At 48.4% G+C, this 16,432-nt stretch overlaps 1 protein-coding gene across 9 annotated transcripts in view; it reads right to left on the bottom strand.

The window, feature by feature from the left end:
* Window positions 1–16,432, bottom strand: part of PPFIBP2 (PPFIA binding protein 2) — a 148,097-nt gene that overhangs the window by 10,181 nt on the left and 121,484 nt on the right. For all 9 annotated transcript variants that reach the window (XM_032356266.1, XM_032356267.1, XM_032356268.1 and 6 more), the window contains 8 exons: window positions 15,356–15,413; window positions 14,411–14,452; window positions 10,573–10,711; window positions 8,808–8,949; window positions 8,077–8,205; window positions 884–1,034; window positions 449–560; window positions 123–211 (listed from right to left, as the gene is read on the bottom strand). In XM_032356266.1, the coding sequence (XP_032212157.1) occupies window positions 123–211; window positions 449–560; window positions 884–1,034; window positions 8,077–8,205; window positions 8,808–8,949; window positions 10,573–10,711; window positions 14,411–14,452; window positions 15,356–15,413 (862 nt within the window). The remainder of the gene's footprint in view (window positions 1–122; window positions 212–448; window positions 561–883; window positions 1,035–8,076; window positions 8,206–8,807; window positions 8,950–10,572; window positions 10,712–14,410; window positions 14,453–15,355; window positions 15,414–16,432) is intronic.

Genomic DNA, 16,432 nt, shown 5'->3' with positions numbered 1-16,432 from the left:
ACTATTTAAAGACCTTAAGAGAAGAGGGATGAGGTGAAAGCAAGTTTAGAATAAGCACCAGGGGGATACCTGGGCTGAGTGCTCACATAGACCATGGAAGCCCTGAAAGGGAAAATCCTCACCACAGTTAGGTACTGTAGCATTCGCCCATCGACTCTGGACTCATGGAACTGGTCTTTGTATTGTGGTAAGCCAATATCGTCAAGCCAACCTACAGAAACCAGAAGAAACAGGTGTGCTCGGGCTCATAAGAATGGGAGACTGCGAATGCAGGTAAAAAGTAATGGACAATCATCTTGCAGGTCCATCTGACTTCCCCGTAAGGAACTCACTCCCCTGTGTGCCTTTCCCAAGGACGGCCAGCTCTGGAGGCACACATTCCCAGCAGAGGCTGTTTTCCCTCGGGAGCTGCCAGGGACATGCATGCATGCACACTGCCCATCCTTACGTGTCACCCAGATGTGGTCCAGCAGGGCCGACTTCTCCTCCTGCTTGGTGTTGATGGCTTTCACGGCCAAAATCAGCTTCTTCCTGTGCAGAGGCTGCTTAATCCCCAACTCCTGAAATTGAAAGACACAGACAGATGTGAACTTCTGGCTGGCAGCTTGGCCCTCAGAGGGCGCCATGTCTGGGAAGAGATAGTCTCCCAGGCTGATGGGGGTGTGTGTGGCAGCAGATACAGGCATAGTGCCCTGCAATCGACATGCAGTCACAGAGGACATCTCGGCCTCCTCCCCTGCCCCCCACCGTGTGTGTGTGTGTGTGTGTGTGTGTGTGTGTGTGTGTGTGTGTGTAAGGGCAGGAAGGAAAAGTGGGGGCCTCACCGCCCCAGATACTGGTTTGAGGACAAAGGGGAACCTCCTTCCCGGGGCTCAGCTCTTACCTTTTCCATGTCCTGAGGGGTAGCTGACAGTAATGTGTGGCCAGAAGTCACCCACTGCCGAGCGAAGATCACGTACTGGCCCAGGCCGAAGTCCTCCAGCCAGGCGCACACGCGCTCCGTGCTCCATTGGGCAAAGGGGGCGCCGGCATCACTGGGGGGCAAGAGAATAGCAGGGCCCTGTTAGCGCCTGAGGCTGTATCTGAGCACAGCAGAACCTCAGAAAAAAGGCAACTGTGTTTTAAATAATCCCAATCATGGGATCGAGCTGCATGAAATTCCATGTCAACACTCCTCTATAGTGGACTCCAGACTTTCCTGTGGTAACACCTGGTATGAGCTTCGAGTCTGCAGGGACTGTGAGCACGAGCCAGGCGTGTGGTCCTCAGGAGGCCATGTATGTGGGTCATCCGTCCACTGACGAGGCACACAAGCCACAAGCCAGAACTGTGCCCCGTTATGAGGGTAATCAGATTTTTATGGGCCAACGCTGTCTTTAGGGAAATGCTTAGAAAACTAGGAAAAGGGGGTTAGTTCTCTAACATTTAAAAAAAATAAAACCCTTCTAAACAGCTAACGCCTTATTAATGAGACACTAGAGACATTCACTTTAAAGTCAATAAAGATTATTTTTGATCAGGACTAAGAACACGGGTCTGAGAGTGCAGCCAGTAGAAGAAGGGAGAAGAAGGACAGAAGGTAAAAGTAAAAGACAGCCACTCTTTTCAGATGATGGGCCTGCTGCCCCACTTGGAGAACCCAAACGAGCTCAGTAAGGGGTCTCCTTACAAAACACGCAAGTCGTATTTATATGACTTATAAAATCAGTAGCACATATACTAACATTTTTGTTGAAAATTTTTAAAAATACGATTCACGGCAACCAGAATTATAAAATGTCTAGGAGCTGCTTTCTCAAACAATGCCCAAGTCATATGTATGTGTGTGCGGGGATGGGAGCAGAGCAGGGGGAGGTGGCGACGATTACCCTCAACTGAGCAACATCAAGTCATGAATAAATCAAGGGCTAGATCATGTTCCCAGACAGGATGACTGGCAATTACAAAGCCATCCGTTCTTAAAGACATCAATTTTTCATTTAAGTGTGAATATAACAGCACACTCGAAACCTCCATGGAGTCTGGGGTAGGGAAGGCTGGTAAAACAACTTTATGTTCACTTGAAGAAAAACCAACCAGGATTTATGGCATGTAGAAAACTAGATAATCTGTAAGGTTCCTTCCAACAGAGTACCCCTAACACGCTAGTTAAAAAATTATTTTTGGCGGGTGGGGGGGTGCCTTGGTGGCTCAGTGGGTTAAGCATCTACCTTCAGCTCAGGTCATGATCCCAGTGTCCTGGGATCAAGCCCTGCATCAGGTTCCCTGTTCAGTGGGGATTTTGTTTCTCCCTCCCTCTTTGACCCTCACACACACCGCCCCCTGCCCTGGCTTTTGCATACTCGCTCATTCTCTCGCTCTCAAATAAATAAATAAAATCTTTTTAAAAATTTGTTTGGGAATGCCTGGTTGAGTTGTTCTTAAGGTAAAAGAGTTAAAAGACCAGAACAACAAGAAAGCATGGTTCTAACACTGACCTCTACCTCTGAAACCAATCATACATTATATATTAATTAATTGCATTTAAACTAAAAAATAAGTGAATAAAATGTTAAGTGACTAGAATCGTAAAAATTAATTAAAAATTTAAAAAATTCAATATTAAAAAAAAAAGAAAAGAAAAAGAAAGCATGATTCTAGGTATCCAGGGGTAAATGCTGGCCACTTGGAGTAATGAGATCCAGGTTCTGGGAGACCTGGAACTTGTAAAATTTGGAGGAACCGCTTTAAGAAAAGTACAAAATCTGAATATGGAATTAGGAACAAATAATTTAGTTAGAATGAGAAATCACAAAATATTACAAGTTTAATCACACTGAAAACCATCACAAACTCCAGAAATATCTTTGAGTTTGTTATCTTTGTCAATGTATTCTATCAAGTTAAATCACAAAATTTTCAGCTTTTTCCAGTGTGTTTAATAAGATTCACTTTATATAAATAATAATCTAGGAACCTATTCACTATTTTTTTTTCCTATTCAGTATTTTTGTTTGGAATTTATCTTTTGCTTTTAATGAATTACTGCTTTTGGTCTGATCTGGAATTTTTTAATTTATTCTTTTTTTTTTTTTTGAGACATTGGGTTTTTTTTTTAATCACGTAATTAACATATGTGTATTATTAGTGTCAGAGGTAGAGTCCAGTGATTCATCTCTCGTCTGTAACACCCAGTGCTCATTACATCCCATGCCCTCTTTAATGTCCATCACCCAGTCACCCCATCCCCCCCATTTCCCCTCCAGCAACCTGTTTATCCTACAGTTAAAAGTCTCTTATTGTTTGTCTACTCTTTCGTTTTTAAGATTTATTTATCTGAGGGCGGAAGGGAGGGGGAGGGGGAGAGAGAGAGAGAGAGAGAGAGAGAGAATGAGTTGGGGGGACAGAGGAAGAGGGAGAAGCAGACTTTCCACTAAGCAGAGAGCCCAATGCAGGGCTTGATCCCAGCACCCTGAGGTCATGACCTGAGCCAGAGGCAGGCACTTAACTGACTGTGTTACTCAGACATCCCAGTTTGTCTTAATGCCAGAACACTTTCAGTTTCAAATGTTCATTTTGTCACTTTTATTTCACATTCTATTAGCTTTTGATGTCATTCCATTTCTTACTTCTGGAAATTGGTAAAAATACATATTCAATATATCAGAGGGGTATTTCAGTTCTGAATGAAAAATGTGTTTCTGAGATCATAATTTGAAAACCTCGCTCTTGTACACCTTTTCAAGAGTTCTAGAGCTCTAGTGCTCATCTTCGACAGAATTCCCACGTCCTTCTTTGTAAATGGTCTCCACCCTCCTCCACCAGTGCTATTCCCACAGTGGCAGACCCTGCTTCTCCACCTGCCTGCCCCTGCTAGGTTCTCTCAGTTTTGGGGTCTCCCAGGGCTATCGCTGAACAGGCAACGAAGCAATTCAGAGAAGATAGAGAAGGTACCTTCCAGGCACAGCCAAACCACTTGCTTTACTGACATGCTCCAAAACTTCTTCCCAAATTGTGGTTAAAATGATGTAAGAGATTATCAGATGCGCCATCCCCATGAACGAGGGACAGCACCTGGTGCATTTATAACTGTATACATGTCATCAGTCAGTGCACTTCTGACTAGGGAGAACTTCTGTTTTGACAAAGCATCCACGAGAAGCAAAGCCCTTGCCTGGGATTTCGGAGCCCTAATGACTGGGAAGTTTTCACAGAACAGCTTCTGGTTTTATACATTTGAAATGTTTCTTTTCTACCGCCCCAGACTTCTGATAGCGAGAGCCAAAGGACACGTTCACACTGGGATGTGACCGCCAGCTCTGCATCTCTGTGTCAGAGCACTGGGCAGATGGGCACACTGGGAGGTGGCACAAATCCTGGAAGTGATTTTTACAGAGGACAGCTAGGCAACCAAACATGAAGTGACCACACACCATGGACACACACCCCAACAAATCCAAGCTAAATGGAAACCCGGAACTCAACTCCCCCTTGGCAAGATCCCCCAAATGCCCACGGTGGTCCAGTATCAGCTGACAGAAGGCAGTGTGTAGATGGAGGGAAGTCTGCAGTGAACAGTCAGCAGTCAAAAACTGCTTGGATTAAAATACCTGACTTGAAAAAGTTTTGCAAAACACATGGCTTTGTCGGCACATTGATGGGACTCTCTCCATATCCTACAAGACACCTGGGTGCAAGCAAAGGACCCTGAAGCTTAGACTTGCTCACATTGAGGGTACACCTGACGCCATGAATACGGAAAAAAGGCAGTAAGAGAGTCTGACCAGAGCCCCTCATAAAGCTACAGTCCTGAAGGGCAGCAGACTCAGGGGGCCAGCTCAGGAATCATCGCTGCACGGAGATGAGATCCAGCCATGGGATCGAATCCGGCTGACTTCAACATTATCCGCTGCTGCTTTCTCTTGGAAAAACAAAAATACCTCTCACCACATACCAAAATAAACCCCCAAACGGAGGATTCAGACACAGCTTTAAAAAAATCACTGAAAAAATTAAACACGAACAAAACCACAAAAGAAAAGTTCATGAACTTCATTATATATAAACATAAAAATTTCATATGTCAAAGTGTCACAAAATAAAGTTCTGTAACAAGCCTAAAACACAGTTTATCACCATTACTAGACATAGCTTCATGTCTTAATACACGGAGAGCAGACAGACAAACATCTGCAAACTAAATTAACAATAAAACGTAATTTTTTGTGAGTGTGACAGGCACTCTGTGTAGCAGTGCTGACTGGAATATTAATCAGGAAAACTATACTATTATTTTAGCATAATTTTTTAAAGTTTATTTATTTATTTATTTGACAGAAAGAGACAAAGCAAGAGAGGGAACACAAGCAGGGGAAGTGGGAGAGGGAGAAGCAGGCTTCCCGCTGAGCAGGGAGCCTGATGTGGTGCTGGCTCCCAGGACCCTGGGATCATGACCCGAGCCAAAGGCAGAAGCTTAACCACCCAGGTGCTTCACAAATATGATTATTTTAAAAAGAAATATTTCATGGGGCGCCTGGGTGGCTCAGTGGGTTAAGCCGCTGCCTTCGGCTCAGGTCATGATCTCAGGGTCCTGGGATCGAGTCCCGCATCGGGCTCTCTGCTCGGCAGGGAGCCTGCTTCCCTCTCTCTCTCTCTCTCTCTGCCTGCCTCTCCATCTACTTGTGATTTCTGTCAAATAAATAAAATCTTAAAAAAAAAAAAAAGAAAGAAATATTTCATTAGAATAAAAAAAGAGACTGGGGCTGAAGACTTTCTGTAACCAAGTACTTTTCCTACAGGGATATTGGTGATGAGACTTTTTTTTTTTTTTAAGATTTTATCATATTTATTATCTTATTTATCTTATTTATTTGACACAGATAGAGAGAGAGCATGGAAGGGAGGGGCAGAGGGAGAAGCTGACTCTCTGCTAACCAGGGAGCCCGACGTGAGGCTCAATCCCAGGACCCTGAGATCATGACCTGAGCTGAAGGCAGACATTTAACTGACTGAGCCACCCAGGCGACCCCAGTGATGAGACTTTTTAAGGCTCTACCTAAACATCTATAAATACGAGAAGCCATTAGTTTATATCAAATTTCCGCTGACAAGTAAGAAAGGCCATTCTTTTCCACCAGTGAATGCAAGGCCTTACCACAAGCACTTTAGCATAAATGCAGCAATCTCCTCAGGGCAGCCTTCTCTTCCCTTTCTCATCCTTGTTATGGTTAACAAAGCACAAAAACATTCACACCAAGGAGCCCTGTGGCTGGAAGCAGTTTTTCCTTCATCAGAGAAGTTCCTGACTTTGGTTACCCCAACCTGAAATGGCTGACAGAAGGTAAACGGGCCTCCTAACCATGCGGTCGAGCACTAAGGAAAAATGCTGAAGGGTCTTAGAGAAAGTTCTTATACCCCTGCCAGTGAATCAATGCTAAAGAAATCACCAGAATTGGAGCTGAGGTTAATCATGCAAGCTGACTGTAGACTTTTTTCATCTCTGAAAAATCAGAAACATTTGCGTCTAAATTTTAAAAAACTGCTAGGAAATTAGAGCGTTCTTGTGGAATATATAAGCTTTCTTTGGCTCGCTTTTCTACTGGCTCTGAATGGGTCTCTGCCTTCTCTCGCCTCCAAAAGCTACCACTCACCGAGCATTTACACCTGTAACACCAATGCCTCGGACCCGAAAAGTGCACACACCCTCACATCTCCCTGCACGGCACCTGGAGAACACATTTGCTGACACCCATCAAAAGCACAAGTGGATCTGGGGAGGCCTGTGTCTGACACCAGAGCCAACCACCGGGAAAGCTTAGAAAGCTGGGGCTGGCTGGGTGGGGAAGAGAAGGGTGTGCCCATGGGTTCCCTTTCTCAGGGCAGTAGGGGCGGGGGCGGGGGGGTGGGGGGTGAGGTCCGCCAAGAATAGGCTGCTTTAGGGAAACGTGCTTCTCTCCTCTCGATTGTACTGTTTCTGAGGATTGGTATTTGAGCTGTGCACATCTTACTCACCACTTGCTCCTGGCATGGGTAGATGGCAATCTCAGAGGAATTAAATAGGAGAGTTAAACATTACTTTTCACTGTTGGGTTAGATTTAAAGTGTCACAATGCAATCCTGTGGAAGATGCTCAGAAGCCTGACCTTGGCTGAGTAACTCAGACTTCAGGAGAGAGTTACTAGAGATAATATTTTGTAGAAACTGTCTGATGGGAACAGGGGATCTGAGGATATGGAAAGGGATTTTCCTGAAGCCCCGGAGTACCGTTTTGCCTGGGCAGGCCTGAGGGAGGTCTAAGGAAAGGGAGCAGAGCTGCTCACTGGAGAGTGTCTACCAGGGCCTTCCAGGTCAAGCCAGGAACCGGAGGAACCCCAGCACAGCCAGGACAAACCAAGAAAGTTTAGTTTCTTTTCACGCTTTTTTGTCTGGGCATGATGGGAGACTCCTGCAAAAGTTCCCAGGTAGTTCCCGTGGCACACACTGTCTGCCACGCCCTTTAGCTAACACCGTTCAGCAAAGCTTGGGGCCTTGTCTTAGGAGGCCTAATGGCAACGCGGCCTGCTCGGGTGGCGGGGGATAATGCCCCTTCTCAACGTTTACCGGAGGAGGTCGACCGTGAGTGGCAGACTGCTGATGCTTGGGTTAGATGGGCAGCATCGAAGTGATCCTCCTAAGAACTTTATAATAAACTTCCTTTGATTCCTCACTTCACAAATGGGGAAACTCATTTGTTGAGGTGCAGAGAGGTGACAGAACTTGCTTTAAGGCTTGCCGCTAGAAGTGGCTGAGCGGACATTCCAAGTCGGGTCTGTGGTTCCATAATCTATGCCCCAAAGTTTGCTCCAGAGTTTCTCAATCCCGCACGCCAAGGCCCTGAGGCGAATGAATCACACACATGCAGAGCTGCTGAGGGCCCAGCACCCATGGTGGCTTGGAGTGGGGCCTCTTGGCTTTACCTCAGTATGCCCGTAAAGCATGAACAATGTCTGCTTGCGCCAAGTGGGAGACGGGGAGAAGCTCTGCCTTCTGTCTTGGCAGCATTTGGCCCCGTGGCCAAGACCTCACAGTTCTCTGTTGATGGACTGGAGGGAGCCTTACCATTTCTGACCCTTGGGGTCTCTGGTCCTAGAGAGCCTTGGCCCTGCAGTTGCCCGGAGCCCACCTCGTCGAAACTCCGCCATCCCTGGGGCGTCGGTGTTGAAGTTCCCGGACTGAGTTCTTCGGATCCTGTGTAGAGAGGATTCCGTGGAGAGTGTCAGGGGGCAGCTGGGGGCACGCAGGCAGGGCACCAGCCCCTATGCAGGGCCACACCAGCTGGAACCCGGACTCTCCATGGCACTGCTGCCCAGGGCCTCCCAGAGATCAAGGATCATGGCCTGTGACAGCTCCCCAGACCCAAGCCTCAATTCTCATTCTGCCTCTGGGATTTGGAGCACACCCTGTGGGGTCCAAGTGAGGACTGATGCGGGGAAGGAGCCCGTTTCTTCCCAGGGGCCAGCAAGTCCTTCTTTAGACACAGACTGACCCCATGGAAGGAAGAAGTTGGTCTCATGCATTGTCTCTCCCAAAGTACATGTGGTGAAAGCTGCAGAGAATGTGCTTGGGGTTCGTGGGAGGGAGTGATGCCGGGAGTGAAGGGCAGGTAAGGTAACAGCTACATTTACTGTTCTCCTCCTCTGTGCCCTCAAAGAGAACTCCAATTCTTCCCTCCAACGGCCTGTTTCTAGTGCTGCTCCAACATCTAATTAAACTGGGGGCTATGTGGTTCTTTGCCCGTTCTAGAAGAATTTTGATTCTAAGCAATGTAATTATGATCACCACCAACTTACTTTCCCCAGAACTTCCTGATGCCTTTGGGGCTCCGTTTACCATCTGGGGTCAGGGGAGACTGGGGGCTTGAGTCAGTGCCCGAGGATGTGGATGAGAGATCGTTGGCCATGGCGGTGTCGTCCCAGCCACTTTCTGTGTCTCCTGAGATGGAAAGAATGGAATGGTGTGTGAAGGACAAAAAGGAACATGACCTTCAAAACCTTGTCCCCAGGCCAGGGCCATCCTTCAGTGGGGCTAGGGAAGAGTCTGCTCTGCCTGCTGGGCAGAATGTCACACCTCCTTCTCAGAAACCAGTGGGGACTCAGGCACACTCCAGGCGCTCTCTCTCTGAGGACTGGCCAGGTTAGTGTTCCAAACTGGGGTGAGGTAATGTCTTCAAGTGCTAAAGGTTTGGGGGCCCAAGTACTGGTGGGTAACTCCAATAAGGAGCTTCCTCCTGCCCCCAAGGGAGATGCAGGGCTGCAGGCAGGAGGGCACGTGGCTGAATGTTCCAGAAGGGAGGGTGTCAGGGGAGGGACACAAGGGCATCTCACTCTCCACCTCACCTGGAAGGGTACAGTACCTAATACCGGGGCACTGACACTCCGGCCACGATCTCCAGCCAATCAAGAAGCAGAGAAGCCACATGAAGAAGCAAGAGAGGCCAAAGTCCAGCCCAACAGAGTTACAGGGAAGCAAAGAAATAAACAGAAGAGTCATCGAGCAAGAGAGAAAAACTCAAACAGAAAGAAAAATAATCCCATGAGAAAAGAAGGGAGGGAACAGTGACTGAACTTGGACCCCAGGGTCAGTACGTTGAGAGGAGGCCTAACGTGAGGGGATCGAATACTCTCGGGGCCACTCCCTGGTAGGCCGAGGCTGCCACACACGGGTAGGGAGACGGAGGGAGAGTGGCAGGGGCTGACATACTGGGGCACACGCAGCCCCCATGTGGGCGCCAGGGCTCCCTCAGATCAGTCTAGAATGCCCTGAAGCTGTTGCGAGTCCAGAGTCTCAGGGTTACCAGGACAGACTATTTCAAGAGCTTGTCTGGAGTTCCTGCAGCCAGAGGCAGAACTGGCCGAGGGCAGAAGCCAGCCCACGGGCTAGCTCAGAGAACTTACAGGGATGAGGAGGAGAGGAGGGCGGGCTCTGCAGGAACCAGAATGTTCCCTCCTACACTCCAGTGACCTGTTGTTGTTGAGGAGAGATGGCCTACTCTGCGTGAAAAGCAGTGAAGACCTCCACGGTTCCAGGTCCTAAGCACCAAAAGGGCACCTATGGATGGATATCCTCGCCCACTGGCCACTCCATTTCCCTAAGGAAACACTTTCCCTTGGACGAGCGCATAATATCATGTTACCGGTAATAGAGGGGCTGCAGGAGGAAGGCACAGACGGGGGGGAGACCAGGATGACAAAGGAGGAGGAGGGAGGGACAGGAAGGATGCACTCAGGGGTCCAAGAGGGAAGGAACAGAGGAATGATGGGAAGGACACGGAGGGCCAAGAGAGGAGGACTGGAAGAGGGCAAATGGGGGTGGAGCGACTGTGGAAAGGAAGGGAGGGCTCACAGCCTGGATTTCTGGCGTTCTACAGGGCTTACCAAAGGAAATAATGTACCCAGACAGGGAGCCACGGTCTTGGTCAGGGAGGCCACCCAGAAGGACACCTTTTCCTGTCCACCCACCCAACCAACCCCCAACTGTGGGCTGTGGTAGGGGGCGTGGGACTTTTGCAATAACTTTTGAAAGTGTGGCCGCCACCCCCAGGGCCTGGACACTCACTCAGCCGCAGCGGGCTGCTCCCTGCGGGGTCGGGCTTCGAGGCAGTGGCAGTCGACTTGGCAGCCTCTCCATTGGGTGTTGCTCCGGAAAGCTTCCCAGGTAACGTGGGGTATTTGTGCTCCACCAGGAAAGGGTTGTCCTGTTGGACGGAGAGAGAGAGACACGTGTTCAAGCAACTTTATGGCCTCAGACTCAAACCCAGTTAGGAAATGTTTGGATGCACAGACAACTCAGCTTTCCAAGAGCCACGTGTCACTTAGCCCAACTCAAAGACCTTGCAAAGAAAAGGGACCAGAGTTCTGAGAAAGAAACTTGCCCAAGGGCCACACAATGAGACAGGGACAGAGTCAGGACCAAATCTGGGGCTGTTTGCAACTGACCCTAAACAGGAAGTGGAAGTGTCTGGCAAAGGGGGGCTTTGCCCTTTGGTCGGATGCTCGGACTCGCCATGAATTAACAGCCACCCATGATCCCTTGGGCACTTCGAATTAACAGACCTGAGTCCCAGTAAAGGGTACAACTACTGCTTTGGTATATATATATTTATGCAATATGTCATATGTAAGTTACATTTATATATTACAGTAACAGTTATCTTGAAAAACACCAGGTTAAGACAAGTGAGAAGGGGCGTACACACAGGGGAGGTGACAAGAGCAAACACGCTGGGGGCGGGGCAACACACCACCCATTCCCTTAGGAACTGAGGATCCTGGTCTGCATAAGACTCAGCCCCAGTGCTATGGGCCTGTGCACACAACCTAGCCACAAAAAGGATACCCAAAACAAGGTCACATAAAGGGAAAAGAACTGCACTTAGCTGGTCAGGATGGGCACACTGCAGCCAGAGAAAAACAAATATCACAGGATTTCACTCCCATGTGGAATTTAAGAAATAAAACAAATGAACAAAGTGAAAAAGAGAACAAAAAACAGGATTTTCACTACAGAAAACAAACAGATGGTCACCAGAGGGGAGGTGGGTGGGAGGGTGAAATAGGTGATGGAGATAAGAGTGCAGTTATCACGAAAAGCACAAGTGACGTACAGAATTACTGAGTTGCTATGTTGTACACCTGAAACTAGTATAACACTGTCTGTTAACTACACTGCAATTTTTTTTTAAAGATTTTATTTATTTATTTGACAGAGAGAGATCACAAGCAGGCAGAGAGGCAGGCAGAGAGAGAGGAGGAAGCAGGCTCCCCACTGAGCAGAGAGCCCGATGCGGGGCTCGATCCCAGGACCCTGAGATCATGACCTGAGCTGAAGGCAGCGGCTTAACCCACTGAGCCATCCAGGCGCTCCCCCCCTTTTTTTTTTAAAAAGAAGAACATAATGGCCCCTAAGGCCACAAACCTAAGGGAAACCCAGTGGAATGCATTTGAATAAAGAGAGAAAATGCATTTGAATAAAGAGAGAAAATTCATTCCATTTTTCCTTTACCAAGGAAATCTACTGTGGATAACTTGATGGGGCCCAGAAGAAAAGTAATACAAAAATTCTGATTTCCAAATGGACAAGTCAGAGAAGTAATGGAGACTTTAATGACTGAGACATCTCTTGAAGTTTCATTTAGTTAAAAGCCAGGTATCCAACGAATTTCTGAATTCAGTGTGCTTAAATAAAAATACGCATCCTTGAAATTGTCTGAAATCTGATTCGTTCACTGAACATGGACTACTAACCCCTGTGAATGCCAACTACTAATCCCTATGAACAGGCTTGGAAAGGAGAGGTGGGGCTAAAAAAGGAGACTAAACTTCCAAGAAGTCTGAAAGAACCAGCTGGTGAAGCAGAAATAATCAGATGGGGAGACGGCATGGTTTTTAGGCTCATGACGACCCACGAGGCAGACACTAGACCTGGTCAGATCAACAATTTATAAATGCCAGTCCCTGTGCCAGCTGCCCCACAGTCACCGGGGACACCTGCAAAGACAGAGTTCCCAGGTTGCACCTGGTCCTGTGAATCTACCCCTCTGGGAGCACACCCCAAGTGGTGGTATTTTTTTTTTTTTAAGATTTTATATATTTATTGTCAGAGAGAGAGAGAGCACAAGCAGGGGGAGCAGCGGGCAGAGGGAGAAGCAGGCCCCCTGCTCAGCAGGAAGCTCCATGCAGGACTTGACCCCAGGACCCTGGCATCAGGACCTGAGCTGAAGGCAGATGCTCAACTGACTAAGCCACCCAGGTCCCAAGTGTCTGTATTTTTAACAAGCATTTCAGATTACTCTGATGCACAGTTAAAGCTGGAAGCACTGAGTGTGGGGAAGGCAATGTCTGAAAGGTTTAAGGATCTGTGACTCCAGGTTCCCCATGACACAGGAAATAGAGGAGTGGGGAAGGGCTCTCAAAACCAGATTTCCAGTTGCATCATCACCCATGCACCATCCCACTCAAGGATAGGGAAGAGACCACTGAGGCCACCGATGTGGGCTGTACGGAGTGCTCACTGAATGGGAAAGGGGACAGAAGCTGGATTGGAAAGAGGACAGAACCTAACCCAAGCATGCATGTCGCAGGCCTATAAGACAACAGAAAGAATCGAGGGTGACAGAAAGGGCTCTCAGCTCTGTTTAGCCAAGAACGACAGCCAGGAAGGAAGGACTCAATGCTGGGAAAGGTAAAGGTCAGGGCAGGACCCAGAAGGAACAGAAGAATGCGGCTGGTTGTGGGGGAATGGAAACCCCAGCTGCCTCATGTTAGAACAGAGAGGAAGTGCACTGGAGGCGGCAAGAACACAGGCTTTGTGTAAGACTGACTCAGACAAAGCTTTCCCTTCAGCCTCCCACAACCTGTTTTATTGTTTCTCAATGGGGAACAACTCCTGCCTCGGGCTGAGCACGCCAGGACAGCAGATAAGCACAGGCGCAAGAAATATCACGTGCCTGGGGCCTGGAGAGACAGCAGGCTGTAGGAGCACAGTCTCTAGATCAGACCCCATCGAGAACATCGGGCTCATGTGTGGTCCATGGCACGAGCCAGAGAAACTGGTGCTGACCCTAAAGAGGATGAATGGGAACTTGAAAGGCTTGTGATCCACACGCTGGAGAAGAGGATGTTCAGCTCAGAGGAGGGCGTGAGGAGCAGTCAGGAGAAGAGGAGGCTGGTTCATTCCAAGGGCTCCAGAGGGAGAGCCAGGATCTATGGGCACATGCTCTGGGGAAGTCCTGAAGGTGTGTCTACTAGGACTGGGAAAGATGTGAAGAGCTCTCCAGCACAGAAAGCGAGGGCCAGACGTCAACATTAGGGGATGCCCCGGTGGCTGAGTGTGCCCATGGTTAGCCCTGACATGTGAGCACAGAAAGGATGATAGCTGTCCTGCTCCTCCAGCTTGTGTGTGGGAACCCTAACCTTCCCCTTCCCAGCAATCAGATCCACAATGTTAAAGATGAGCTTTCCTGAGCCTGTAAAATGGAAGAGACAATAAGAAATCCCATCCTGGGGCGCCTGGGTGGCTCAGGGGGTTGAAGCCTCTGCCTTCGGCTCAGGTCATGGTCTCAGGGTCCTGGGATCGAGCCCCTCATGGGGTTCTCTGCTCAGCGGGGAGCCTGCTTCCTCCTCTCTCCCTGCCTGCCTCTCTGACTACTTGTGATCTCTATCAAATAAATAAATAAAATCTTTTAAAAAAAAGGAAAGAAATCCCATCCCACAGATAATGAGATGAAATCACACTTCACGGTGCACGTAAGCCAGAAACGGGAAAGGAAGCGTTGTCTTTCCTCCTGTGCTCTTATCCCTTATGATTCACCTATTTCTCAGGCACAAAGCTGTAAATTGCTCCGTGAAAACTCCAGCAGACAACCACGAGTGCACGATCGGGGCAGTTATCGTACCTTGGCTTCCACCCCAGGGGAGAGCTGGTTCCCGTTGACACACTGTGCAGCAGCAAGAAGGGTTTCAATCATGTGCAGAGAGAGAGACCGGTGTTAGTCACAAATGACAGCTCAGGACCACCTCCCTGCTTCAAGCTGCAAGGCTCATCCCCTCCCTCCCCAGCTTTCTGTTAGGTAATCACCATCCACGGAGGAAACACAAGTCACTGTCCAACCTGTGGACAGATGTTCTGGGTAGTTGCCAGCAATCTGACCAGGGAGAGCAAGAAGCACAGGACCACAGGGCCGGAGCCACTGAATGGGCCCCGTGGCTCCTGCCAGCCTCAGTCTTCAGGGGTGTCCTCTGTAATTACCAGTGCTGGTACACTGCTCAGACCAAGGGATTGAACACAGCAGGCTCCAGAAAGGTGCTCTCTCAACAGAGGAGTCTGGTCTCCAGTGACCATGCCCGAGAACCTGTGATCTACACTCCAGTACCCGGGACACCCACATGGTCAAGGGCTAGCCTCGAATAAGGGGCACAAAGCCCTCCTCACATCTCTCTAGACTCTTGAAAAAGCTTCCTCTCCAATCTCCTAAATTATCCTGTAACTCACTCCTGGGCTCATCAACTTTATCCACTTAATTCCTCATTCAAAATCCCTGCAACAGAGGCCCAGGACTCAAGACCTTGACGGCTTGATCTAACTCAGGCTCTGAACTCACATTCTCCTGCTCCCCGCCATTTCCCAAACCCTGCCTGCGCTCACCTCTGCATCTTGTCCATCAACTCCCTGCAGCATGCCCTGGCCTCCTCTGGGATGCCTTGGGCCACACCTGACTGGTTTTCTCAGAATGTTCATGTAATTCCTGCCTCTCCATCAGCTTCAGAAAGGCCTCTACAAGGTGGGACCTGTGTGTCCCAGCACTGCACTGTAAGGAACTCAAGAGTTACAAGGGGCTGACCTTGTCCACAGGTTCACTTCTTAGGTCTTCTAGGCTACATGAGAGTTTTTTCTGAGCTCTGGAAAAACACAAAAGAAAGCGAACAAAGACACAGTTACTGGACAAGGTGGTGTGTCATTCATGCAGAGGACATACCAAGTGTTTTACCAGTAGTCTGTTAAGTGGGTTTAGGGTCAAGGTCAGGAAAAAGTCACTCTCTCATCACAACCACTACACAGGAGACTGGCCCATCTCACGGAGCAGCCTGGTCAGACAATGTATTGTTGAGGGCATGAGAGCATCATTTAAACCCAAATCAAAAGGCCTTGACATTCCTTGAAAATACAGAACACACTCAATTCTATTACATCAATGGGAGCTAACTGGTCTATAGTCAGAAAGAAGCTCGGCAGAGTCAAAAGACAGGAGAGGTGCCGATATGGCCTCATCCGTGAGTCTAAGATATAACCCCGGGAGGAAGGAGCTGTGCCACATTACAGTGGAGGTGAGCACATCAGCCAGCCACAGCTCCAAAGCATCACCTGTTAGGATTTTCCAAGCTTTTGCTCCAGCTCTGTCCTGATCAGTCTGCTCAGTGGAATTTGCTTTTTCAGGTTATTTTGCAGAGAAGGGCACCAACTATATAGAGAAGAGACCATGCCACCAGGGGTCACAAGAGTTTCCTTGTAACAAGTCTCTTTGGCAGTGATGCTTCTCAGTTTATATGAGTAAAGCAAAATCTCTTAGTACATTGGTCTCCTGTGAGTCTGGTCAATGTGAGTTAATCACTGTTGACTTTTTCCTAAGTGAACTCATATATAAACTAAATTTCTTATTGTGCAAAGTGACTACCAATTGCAGTCTTTGACACTGGCATTTTTCTCTAGGGCTAAAGGCTGAGGGAAACAATGGCTCTATAGAAAGTGGGGTCCAGAACGTAGGAGCTGGAGCCTCAGCACCATTCTGGGGAAACTTCCATCATACATATGGCCAGTCTCCCCAGATGCCTCACTGAATGACACTCCGCTCTTGGCAGTGGAGCCTCTGTATCTCCATTACATGGGGCCTAACCTGGAAGCATGTTCTAAATTGTTGACC

The sequence above is a fragment of the Mustela erminea genome, chromosome 9 (assembly GCF_009829155.1).
Source record: "Mustela erminea isolate mMusErm1 chromosome 9, mMusErm1.Pri, whole genome shotgun sequence".
Lineage (NCBI taxonomy): Eukaryota > Metazoa > Chordata > Mammalia > Carnivora > Mustelidae > Mustela > Mustela erminea.
The sequence above is the reverse complement of the archived record's forward strand: the minus strand, read 5'-3'. Positions and strand labels throughout refer to the sequence as shown.